At 39.9% G+C, this 11,898-nt stretch overlaps 1 protein-coding gene across 1 annotated transcript; it reads right to left on the minus strand.

The window, feature by feature from the left end:
• Positions 1-1,739: 1,739 nt before the first annotated feature.
• On the minus strand, positions 1,740-11,887 carry SLC25A32 (solute carrier family 25 member 32). The gene is made up of 7 exons (XM_070748172.1): positions 11,578-11,887; positions 7,548-7,698; positions 5,654-5,739; positions 4,173-4,333; positions 3,457-3,570; positions 3,003-3,148; positions 1,740-2,087 (listed from the first exon to the last, which is right to left on the minus strand). The coding sequence occupies exons 1-7, from the start codon at positions 11,771-11,773 to the stop codon at positions 1,958-1,960; spliced, it is 984 nt and encodes a 327-aa protein (XP_070604273.1). The 5' UTR covers positions 11,774-11,887; the 3' UTR covers positions 1,740-1,957.
• Between the last annotated feature and the right edge of the window lie 11 nt (positions 11,888-11,898).

Genomic DNA, 11,898 nt, shown 5'->3' on the forward strand with positions numbered 1-11,898 from the left:
ATTCTTAACCATCTACGTCTTAGTAGTTTAAATGTGAAATTTAGAAAATCTTACTATAACTTGTTCAAGTTTTCCACAATTTCAAGAGAACGTTGATAATACCAAAGAGGAGGCAAAACCGTGAGTTCATTCACATTTTAAAAAGCCTTGGCCTTAAATGTAATGAATATTTTCATTCCCTTTCTGAGAAGAAATCGGAATGTTTATTATAATTGCCAATTTTGTACATATCTTCCATATGAATTTTAAAAGTTTGTAATGGTTTTTACATTAGAATAAGCGAGACTCTTCTAATCCAAGCCATACTACTACATACTATGCCAACAATTCAGTCTTGACTAAAACAATTAAAACATACTTAGCTTGCTATTTGAGTAGTGAAAATGTTATGGTATTTTTATTGTTGTTAAAGAAGGTAGAAAAGATTTTATATGTGAACCCTTCAGATTTTTTTCAGATATTAAAAAACTTGTTTCCATACTTTTATTATGGATTATTGCGCTGCTTTAAGTTGCACAGACCCACAGATAGATAGATTACAAATATTTTGATATACAAGAAATTATATAGTTCTAGGCAAACTTGAAAACTTAGTGATACGTCTTTATGAACAAATCCAAATACAATTGTTAGACTGTTCAGCAGTTGCTAATATTCCTTGCATGCCTTGGATAGATTGGGAGAAGCAGATTAGGATAGCAAGAACAGCAATATGTTGGATGAACAAATCATTCCGAGGTGGGTAGTGCTTAAAAAAAGTCTATACATCAAACACCAACACAATTGAAGCAATGGCAGAAGTGACTAATGGCTATATTTTTACCTGCAAGCTGCTGTTATGCTATTTATTCATTCAATGTCATATAATTGTTTAATTATAAGTATTGATTTAACTATTTCTGCAGAGATCTTTCATTTTAGACTCAATTTCATAACAATAAGAAAAACATGATAGTCTTGCTTATGTTACTGCATTACTAGTAAGGTAAAGGTTCCCCTCACACATATGTGCTAGCTGTTCCCGACTCTAGAGGGCGGTGCTCACCTCTGTTTCTAAGCTGAAGAGCCAGCGCTGTTTGACAACGATCCTGTGGCCATGTGGCCAGTAGGCTGAAAGCGCACAGAGCAATGTTACCTTCCCACCAAGGTGGACCCTATTTTTCTACTTGTATTTTTATACGCTTTCAAACTGCTTTTGAATGGCAGAAGATAAGGCAAGTAACGGGGGTTCACTCCATTATGCGGTGCGAGGGATTTGAACTGCCGACCTTTCTGATCAACAAGATCAGCGTCTTAGCCACTGAGCCCTTGCGTCCCCAGCATTATTAATAGTCCTCATTTAATAACAACTGGAAACTAATCTCTTTGCTACGTGATACAATTGTTGAGACATCACATGACCACATTGGACTGAGAATGTCAATTTTCTCTATGGTTGTTAAGCAGTCATGTGACTGACTTGCAATTTTACTTCAGGTTCTCCATTGACTCTGCTTGTTGGAAGCCAGCTGTGAAGCATACAAATTATAACTGTGAAACGTGGAGACAGTCATATATATGAAGACTGGCCATAAAGTTAGTTTTTCAGTGCTGTCATAACTTTGAATAGTTGCTAAAAAGGGCAGTTGCTAAGTGAAGATTATTTGTATGTCTTCAGTCCTGTTCATTATTTTCTTAAATTCATATTAATTCATATTAAGCCTTGTTAACTAAGGAGTAAAAGGAAAATTCAACGAGGATGATAATGTGAACAATTTATTTTAGATACTTACAGAGATCAATATAAATATATATGTAAAACGTACCAATGTGTGGTTGACCTTGGTCCATTTAAAAGGCGTTACAAATGAAACTGACAAATATGAATCCAGAAAAAAAAAAACTATGCCAAACAGATGTTGGCATTCCTGCTTCACTGAAGGGGTGCAGAACAATATATGGAGTCAATATTCAATCTTCATTTATTATTAAGTCCAAGTAACAAATGAGATACTTTTTCATATACTACAAAGGTGATGCAACATGCAGGAGTGACTCGTATTACATTGGGCAAAATTCCTTTATAAAATCCATGAATTCCTTCTTTCCTGTGGAAAAGCAGAAGAGATTTCTGTAAAACTTTCAATTGGTTTATAAATTGCTTCAACAAAATCAAATGTTATTTTTATACTGTTATTACTGTATTCCTGGATTATTGTCAATTTATTTATTGCAGAAAACCAGACTGTGAATGTAATTAGCCCTTACTATTAGCACTTTATATATATCACTTCATAGTGCTCTACAGCCTCCTTTAAGTTTTACAGAGGGAGCATATTGCCTCCAACAATCTAGGTCAGAGGTAGGCAAAGCTGGCTCTTCTATGACATGTGGACTTCAATTCCCAGAATTCCTGAGTTAGCATGATTGGCTCAGGAATTCTGGGAGTTGAAGTCCACATGTCATAGAAGAGCCAACTTTGCCTACCCCTGATCTAGGTCATTTTATCGACCTCCGAAGGATGGAATGCTGAGTTAATCTTGAGCTGGTAAGAATCAAACTGCTGGCAGTTGGCAGAATTGGCATCACTAATTCATTATAGGATTCTTATATTTCCAAATACCTGTATAGAAATGTTAAATCATAATTCCTAGATAAACATGTACTGATATCTCATTAAAAGGTATTGGCACATATATTTGGATATGACTGGTATTGCTAGGTCCCATGTAAAAACTCTGTCCATATTCATAGGCTTATATTCTAAATTTCCCAGAAGGAAAATAAATGGGAAAGTGAGAAAAATAAGGTCAGATATTTGGCTTTTTTCTTTCCCTCTGTTGAAACCTGAGAAAATCGTCTTGCTCTGGTTCATAGTTCTAAGCGGAATATTCATAACGTTCTGCTTTAATTGCAATGCAGAAATCTCCACATTTCCCTCTGAAATAAATATTTAATAATCTTGAAAAAATGAATGTTGGGATAGAAAAAAAATCTTATTAGGTTTTTATTCCCTGGCCTACCTCCATGTCCTATGCATGACATCAAGTACTCCAGAGTATCTGTTGTGCTGATCCTGGAGTCGGGCCCTCACAACCTGGTATGGGTATGTTGCCGTGACCGCAAATATTTTGGATAACGCTGCCATGGTAATATATTCTAAAGTGCTCTAAAAATGGAAAGGGGCCAATATTAGTTCTCAACTCTTTTGCAAAATCAAAGAAATGTACAATTTTTAACCCAACAGTATGTATTTTTTTTAGTCTACAAATGTTGCTCTAAAGTCATGTTAATAGGTTACACATCTGTGAAAAGCAGTGGCAGAGACGTCTTGCACCCTTACTCAAACTTTAGGTAACTGCCCTCTGGAAACATTTCAAGTTATGATGCTTTGCGATGCATCCTTTGAATGTGTTGCACAGACCTAATGTTTTATTTTATGTAAAGCAGATACCTCTAATTTATAATTTACCTTACCAGTTTCACTTGTGATGGTCTACTTTTATATTTATTATATCGGGATTTAAAATCTTCATAAACCATAAACTGAAGAGCTCCATGTGAAGTTCCAAACAGACCAGGCACAAATCCCTGAAACAGTTAAATATAAACAAATTAAAAACCATCCATCAGATCAAGGGTCTCCAACCTTGGCAATTTTAAGACTTGTGGACTTCAACTCCCAGCTGGCTGAGGAATTCTGGGAGTTAAAGTTTGCAAGTCTTAAAGTTACCAAGGTTTGAGACCCCTGCATCAGATCATATCAATTACTCAGTTGTCAGTTTAAAATCCAGCATTGCCAATACATATACAGTATAGCAATGGAATGGTCAAAATTATATTTTATGTAGAAAATATTCAGTCTGCTTTATGAATTCTATAAAAGCCATACTGATTTAAGCGCCAGTTTATTCTAGTCAATTTCTAAATTTAAATTTCAACGTATCTTTAATTATTTATTTTCAATCATTCAATGATTCTATTATGTGCATTCTACAAGTATTAATAATTTTTAAAAAAAATAAATACAACGAAATAAACTTCTTATTGCAATTTAGGCGTTCCCAACATACATGAATGAGAATTGAAGTTTAGCAACAAATCTTTTGCAGCAAAATCCATGCAATAACTGTTCAGCATATTTACAAATAAAATACTAATAGTAGAATTCTTGACCAGCCTGATTAGTTTACCTTATATAGCCCACGTATACCTTCATGCCTGTATATTTTAATAAAAGCATCGAACATTCCTTTGTACTGCTTCTTTGACAGGTCAGCACCAGCTTCATATTGTAACACAAGCCGAGTCTTTGTTACCCATATTGGGTTTGTAATAGACAAAGTCATCATTCCTATCAAATATAATTTGAAAATCCTATCAATGCTACCATCCTAGTATTATAGAGAGCACTTGAGACAGGGGTGTCAATCTCGATTTCATTGAGGGCTGCATCAGGGTTGTGTTTGACCTTGGGGTGCTCGGGTGGGTTTGGCCGGAGTGGACATGGCCTGCTCGACATCACTCATGTCAAGGGTGCCTGTGGTGGCCCAAGCACTCTGTCACTGAAAACGAGCTACCGATCTCCATTTTTGACCGCAATGGCCTCCTGCAACCCTCTGCCTGAGAACATGGAGCTCCATTTTTGCTGGCAGAGGTACTGTGGGCCGGCCTTAGCTGTTTTCAGGTTGCCGCCCCCCCCCCCCCCCCCGAGCCAGATCTAAGCACCCCGCGAGCTGGATCTGGCTCCTCTGCCTTGAGTTTGACATCCCTGACTTGAGACATAATCTGAAAATTTCTGATTTATGCATCACATGGAATTTATGCATTCAATTTGCAAAAAGCTGAAGGATGCAACAAAATGGACATTACAAAACTGGTATCGGTACATGGTGGAACATATTCAATTTGAAATTATGGAAATTAAAATGAAGACGATTGAGGAAAATAAAGTGGAAAAACTGATGGGAAGATGGGACAGGGTCAAGTTTTATGGCTAGTAGAATTCGAGACCAAGCCCCAAAGAACAAATTGGAATCACTCTACACTTTGCAAACATGTTGATGTTCCTGGTTGTAAAAAATTATAAAATAGTACACCCTCATTTAGTGGAGGGACTGAATGTATGTATGTTGTCGGGTGGCAGGAACACAATTCACATTGCACTATTTTGTGTTGTGTGTTTTATATTATAAAAATCAATAAAAATTTATATTAAAACAAATTGCAAAAAGCTCAGTACCTATACTTATGTAGCAAATATTTACCAAATAGATTTATAGAACTACAATTATAATCCTAAAACAATTTTCCTGGAATGGAAATCCATTTAATACATGGATTTCAGCACAATTTGTAATGTAAAACTGGGAATTATTTATTATTTATTATTATTTATTAGATTTGTATGCCGCCCATCTCCGCAGACAGAATACATTTGTGGTATCTTTGTGTTGCGTTCAGGAAGTATGGATAAGAATTTCTATGAAAGCATTAGAGAAAGTAATGTTTTTTTTAAAGGTCTAATACTCAGCAAGTTGAACATTTGTACTTTCAATGTACAAAAATATATTTTTAGATGTTCAAAATTATTTTCTGAACGAAACATAACACAACAAAAATGAAGTACAGTATAGCCTATAGTATAGCTACAAATAGTTCCTATATTTCTTACCAGCTTCAGCTGCTGACACTAGGTGTTCAATTGCTCCAAGGTCTTCCATCTTATTCTCTGTCTTGTGGGCTTTAATAGCATTGTAGCTGAAGAATCAAATTGAAGATTAGAAAATGCAGTTTACTTGTTATACAATCATTAAAATGACCTGTTTAAGTAAAGTTGAGGCATATTGACTATTAAGAAAAACACCAGTATATTTTGCAGGCTTTTGATTTTAATTGCTCTTTATCTACTTGCCTATGCAAGTCTGGATTTATACAGATGTCATCTCTCTTGCAGAGCAACATTGGCTGCCAATTTGATTCTGGATCCAATTCAACGTTCTGGTTATCACCTTTGAGGTCCTATTTGACCCACCAGATTGGGAAGGAAGGGTAGGTTATGGGTCCCTTCTTTCAAGACTGTCTACCTACCTATGTCATCCTCCCAGCGTCCCCCCCCGCCCCCAATACTGTTTCAAAAGGGCTTTGTCAGTGGACCTGGGGATCTCAGGTTCATATGGAACCCATCAAATGGATGTTGTTGCCGGGATGGTGGTAGAGTTTATTGGGTTTTCTATTTGGGAATTTATTCTTGTAGCCTGTCCAAGTCACCATCTATTGAGTTGCTGTATAAATTTAATGCAAAATCTAGTAAGATTGCAATAAGCCTCATTTTTGCTTATTTACCATCTTGCTGGTTAGCAATTTTGGGAATTTGAATGTTTGCATGCCGTTTTATATGATCCCAGGCTTGGGTATATTGTTGTTATAGGAATGGAATTCAGAATATAAAGTCACCAAATACAGGCTTGAATTAAATAGCCATTTCACACTTGTCCAGTTAATGTGAATAGCTTTCTTAAACTGACCCTAAAGCATTTCATATTTTGCTGTGCTCAATGGAAAATATATTTGTGCCAAAGTAGGGGGTTTGGAAATAGGATTGAAAGTGACAATCCAAAGCCCAATGGATTTGACAATCTTAATTATATTAAGGCCAATAAATGGAAAGGCAGTTTACACAACTGATGCTTCACTTCTTCCCTGTTGAAGCTCCTGGTATAAACTACTGTATAAATATTTCCAGGTGATCAAGAGACAATTCTAAACAGCAGAACTGTTTTATATGCAGACAGGAGCTGTGCAGTATTTCAGATTTGGTTCTAAAAAATGTTTTGGAGAGAACATGGATGCAAACATAGCACTTTTTAAAATTCTAAAATGCAGCTTTATCATTTACTAGAAATATATTTCAAAGAGTTGCAGAGAAGTGCTATGTTAGTACCCTCCACATGTTTCAAAGCACCTTTTTGGGTGCTCAGTCCAAAACAGTACATAGCTCTAATGCACATTATAATAATGCAAGGAGAAATAATCTGAAATCATGGACAGGAGCTTGCAACGACCCTCACTACCAGCTTCTGCTGTCCCCTACAGTCTTGAATGATAGAACCGATATTCTTAGATGGAACTCCAACTCTCTAGAGAAGATCTTGGGGAGTATGTGAGGCTATGAGGAGGAGGACGAAAGAAAAAGAAAAATCAGTTGCACAACTTGCCTTTCAACCACTGGCCAATGATTCCTGACAGCTACTTTAGTGAGAGAAATTTAAAAGCCTCCAATTGTATGAAACTTACTGAATGATCTAGGGCAGTAGTGCCAAGACTGAGAAATACTGGTCTAGTATAATTAGAGTTCATAATAGTAAGCTAAGCTTTTGATATTGTCTGGGAAAGAATAATCTAAAGCAGCAGTAGTCGGACGAAGTATAGGCCATTGACAAATATTAGAGTCTGTAAAGTCTTCTAATTAAAGCCTAGAATAGATGAAGTTAACATATTTAGTCTGCTGTGGGGGAAGAGAAAAAAACTGGGGGGAAACCCCCAAACTTACAACAGCTTCAACTTACAAGAAAAAATACAGGCCCCAAGAGGCACCCGCACCCCAAACATTTGGGATCACTCCTTGGTACAGTCCACGTAATCCTTCTTGTTTCCAGATGGTTGACAAACAATGCAAGATACCATTGTATTTTGGTCTCAGCTCCAAGCCATCACTCACTACACAAAAGAATTGGAAATCAGTTTAAAACTGTATGCGCTTGATTCAATGATCAATGTCACTAAGACAACCACAGTATGTTTCCCTTCGTCCTGGTGAGAACAAAACTCCAATTTAAATGCATTATGTCTCCATGTTGCACTAACAACCTCTCATCCCAATTCCCTAATAGTTAATAGTATTCACAGCATCTCTTCCACAGGCAGAAAACTAGCTAATATATCATCCTATATCTCTAAATTCATTTAACAGTAGAAAGATCCAGGTAATAAAGGATTTCTTGGAAAAACACTTTTTAGGCAGAAAATTCAATTATCTGGTCCCAAGTAAAAATATTATCTTAAATAGCTGCCTAGTCAACTATGGTGCTGGAGAAGACTCCTGCGAGTCCTTTTGTTTGCAAGGTGATCAAACCGGTCAATCCTAGAGGAGATCAACCCTGACTGCTTTTTAGAAGGCCAGATCCTGAAGATGAAACTCAAATACTTTGGCTACCTAATGAGAAGGAAGGACTCGCTGGAGAAGAGCCTTATGCTGGGAACAATTGAGGGCAAAAGAAGAATGGAAAGGCAGAGAACGAGGTGGCTGGATGGAATCATTGAAGCAGTCGGCAGGAGCTTAAATGGGCTCTGGGGGATAGTAGACAGAAAGAGCTGGAGGAACGGTGTCCATGGGGTTGCGATAGGTCAGACATGACTTTGCAACTAACAACAACAAGTGTGCTAAAGTGGAATAATAGACTGAGTGAATCAAAGATCAGATTCAGTATTTGTTGACATACATACAACATTAATGGGGAAAATAGTAGAATCAAGGCAATTACTACCTGTCCTATCAAAGTCCTGTCAATTTAGGGATAGCGCAGCAGGTAGAGTGCTGTACTGCAGGTCATAGAAGCTGACTGTAGATCTGTAGGTCAGCGGTTCAAATCGCATCACCGCATTGACTAAGCCAGGGGTCGGGAACCTATGGCTCGCGAGCCAGATATGGCTCTTTTGATGGCCGTATCTGGCTCGCAGACAGGGCTCCTAGCACTGAGCTCCCGCTCGCAGCTGTCCCCTGGCTCCTGCTCGATGCCACGGTTTTCGGCGCTGTCCTGCTGGGCCCCAAAGACGGAAGGCAGGAAGAAGGAGAGCTCCATTCTTCTCGCCTTTTTCCCGCCTTCCGTCTTTGGGGCACAGCAGGACAGCGCCGAAAACCGCGGCATCGAGCAGAAGCCGGGGGACAGCTGCGAGCGGGAGCCCCAGGAGGGAAGTACCAGCAGCGCCCCGCCCAGCTGAAGCTTCACTGGCGTCGGCGGCAAATGTCCTTTGTGGCCCGGTGGGAGGGGGGGGCTGCAGCGGCCGCAGGCAGTCGCAGGGAGATGGCGGCGGTGAGAGGGAGCTCCAGCTGGGCTGGGGGTTCGGGGGGGCCATGAACGCCGCCCGGAGCCAATGGCTTCTTTTGGGCTTACTTGAATTCCTGCTGCTGGTAAGCGCGCGCGGGTGGCCGGGTGGGAAGGGCGAGGCGCGAGGGGGAGGCAAGTGGAGAAGCGGAGAGAGAGAGAAGTGGACCAAAAGAAAGAAAAGGGAAAGAGAGGGAGGGAAAGAGAAATGGAGAGGAAGGAAGGAGGGAGGGAGGGGAGGGAGGGAGAGAAGGAAGGAAGAGAAAGGAGGGTAGAAAGAGAGGGGGAGAGAGAGGAGAGAGAAAGGAAGAGGAGAGATAGAAAGGAAGAGAGAGAAAGAAAGAGGGATAGAAAGAGAGAGAGAGTGAGAGATGCTCAGTGAGCCTTTCTTTGAAGTTGCCTTTCTTTCTTTCTTTCTTTCTTTCTTTCTCTCTTTCTCTTTCTCTCTTTCTCTCTTGCTCTTTCATTCTTTTTTCTTTCTCTTGCTTTCTTTCTTTCTCTTTCTTTCTCTCCTTCCTTCCCTCCTTCCATTTCTTTCATTCCCCCTCTCTATTTTTATTTCTCTTTCATTCTTTCTTTCTCTCTTTCTTGCTTTCTTTCTTGCTCTTTTTCTTTCTCTCTTTTACCTTCCCTTCCTCTATTTCTTCTTTTCTTTCTCCTTCCTACCTTCTTCCCTCCCTCCCTTCCTTCAGTCCTTCCTCTCTTACTCTCCCCTTTCATAAGTTTCCTTGCTTCCTTCCTCTGTTCCTGTCCCTTCCCCCTTTCTTTCTTTCTTTCTTTCTTTCTTTCCTTCCTTCCCTCCCTCCATTTCTTGCTTTCCTTCTCCTTCCTCCCTTGTTTCCTCCCTCATTCCCTTCTTTCACTCCTTCTTCTCTTACTCTCCCCTTTCACACCTTTCCTTGCTTTCTTTGCACCCTTCCTCTGTTCCTGTCCCTTCCCTCTTTCCTTCCTTCCTTCCCACCCTCCGTCCATTCATTCACCCATTCCTCTCTTGATCGCCCCTTTTACCATTCCTTCCTTCCTTCCTTCCGATGTGGGCCTGGGCCAGCAGAGTAGTTTGCTTTTGCACCCCGTCTCGAGCTCCCTTGGTGCCAACCCGGCCCTCCCCACTTCAGAGAGAAGGGGGAGAAAGAGAGAGAGAGAAAGAGAAAGAGAAAGAGAGAGATAAAAAGAGAAAGATAGAGGGAGGGAGAGAAAGAGATAGAAAGAGACAAAGAGAGGGGGAGAGAAAGAGAGAGAGAAAGAAAGAGAGAAAGGGAGATACGTACGGCTCTCGCGGAATTATATTTCAAAATATGTGGCGTTTACGGCTCTCTTAGCCAAAAAGGTTCCTGACCCCTGGACTAAGCCTTCCATCCTTCCGAGGTGGGTAAAATGAGGACCCAGATTGTGGGGGAAATATGCTGGCTCTGTGTAAAAAGTGCTAATGCTAACATGTTGTAAGCCGCCCTGAGTCTAAGGAGAAGGGCAGCATAAAAATCAAATAAATAAAAATCAAATAAATAAACTTCTAGTGAAGAGGGTGCACAGAATGAGTACTTCTTTCCTTTATTCATTGTGCTTCCAACTACAGGTAGTTCTCGACTTACAACACTTCATTTAATGACCGTTTGAAGTTACAACTGCACTGTCAAATGACTTACAACCATTTTTCACACTTAAAGACCGCTGCAGAATACTCATTGTCATGTGATGTATATTGGGATGCTTGACAACTAGTTTATATTTATGACATTTACAGTGTCCCAGGATCATGTGATCCTCTTTTGCAACCTACTGATGAGCAAAGTCAATGTGGGAAAACAGAATTACTTAACCATGTTATTTATTCACTTAACTGTGGGGATTCATTTAACAACTGTGACAAGAAAGGTTGTAAAATAAGGCAACACTTAACAAATTTTTCTTAGGAACATATATTTTGAGCTCAACTGTGGTCCTAGCAGTATTGGGTTGCTATGGAGCACTGCACACCAAGACAACTAGATACAAGAACAGTTTCCCCCTCCCAAACGCCATCACTCTGCTAAACAAGTAATTCCCTCACTACTGTCAAACTATTCACTGTCAAACTATTCAACTATACTATTAGTTTTTTCATCGTTCCTATCACCCATCTTCTCCCACTTAGGATTGTATGACTGTAACTTGTTGCTTGTAACCTTACGATTTTTTAATTAATATTGTTTCTTCAGTGCTTATTTGACTCCTATGACAATCATTAAGTGTTATACCTCATGACTGACAAATGTATCTTTTATGTACACTGAGAGCATTTGTACCAATCACAAATTCCTTCTGTGTCCAATCACACTTGGCCAATACAGAAGTCCTATTCTATTCTATTATATTCTATCAATGTTTCTTTTTACACCCCGCTGTTGTATTTGGGAATTCAAAAACCACATAGCCCCCCCCCTCGAAAAGACCCTGCTGAGCCCATTTAACATCCGCTTTTTTTGTCGGCGGAAAGGAAGACGACGAGAATTCGCACCTGCGAAGCGGATCTTGACCAAGTCCAGCGGGTGGAGGACCAGCGTGGAGACAACGCCGCCGGTCACGCCGGCTACCAGGTTCTCGTAGTGCACGTGCCTGAACAAGGACTTTGCCGCTGGAGCTGAAGTCGCTGAAGGGGGAGCAGCAGAGCCCGCCAGTTTAGTCTGGACGCCCGGAACGGCAGCGGAATTCATGAGAGAGGGAGGGCAAAAAAAGCAAAGACAGCCGATAAGGGATAAGTTGGGAAAAAAGACCCCGCACGAGACCCGTAGACGCTAGCTTTCCCTCTGACCTCCCCGCCGCTTCCTTCTTATAGGCA

Source organism: Erythrolamprus reginae, chromosome 3 (assembly GCF_031021105.1).
Source record: "Erythrolamprus reginae isolate rEryReg1 chromosome 3, rEryReg1.hap1, whole genome shotgun sequence".
NCBI lineage: Eukaryota > Metazoa > Chordata > Lepidosauria > Squamata > Dipsadidae > Erythrolamprus > Erythrolamprus reginae.

What these genes read in the sequence shown, in the direction of transcription:
- SLC25A32 (XM_070748172.1), bottom strand. Translation starts at nt 11,773, where the DNA reads ATGAATTCCGCTGCCGTTCCGGGCGTCCAGACTAAACTGGCGGGCTCT. An exon ending in GACCATCACAAGTGAAACTG is followed by an intron (nt 3,149 to 3,456) that starts GTAAGGTAAATT and finishes TTCCATTTTTAG; the next exon opens with AGCACTTTAGAATATATTAC. An exon ending in GTCATGCATAGGACATGGAG is followed by an intron (nt 2,088 to 3,002) that starts GTAGGCCAGGGA and finishes GCTTTTCCACAG; the next exon opens with GAAAGAAGGAATTCATGGAT.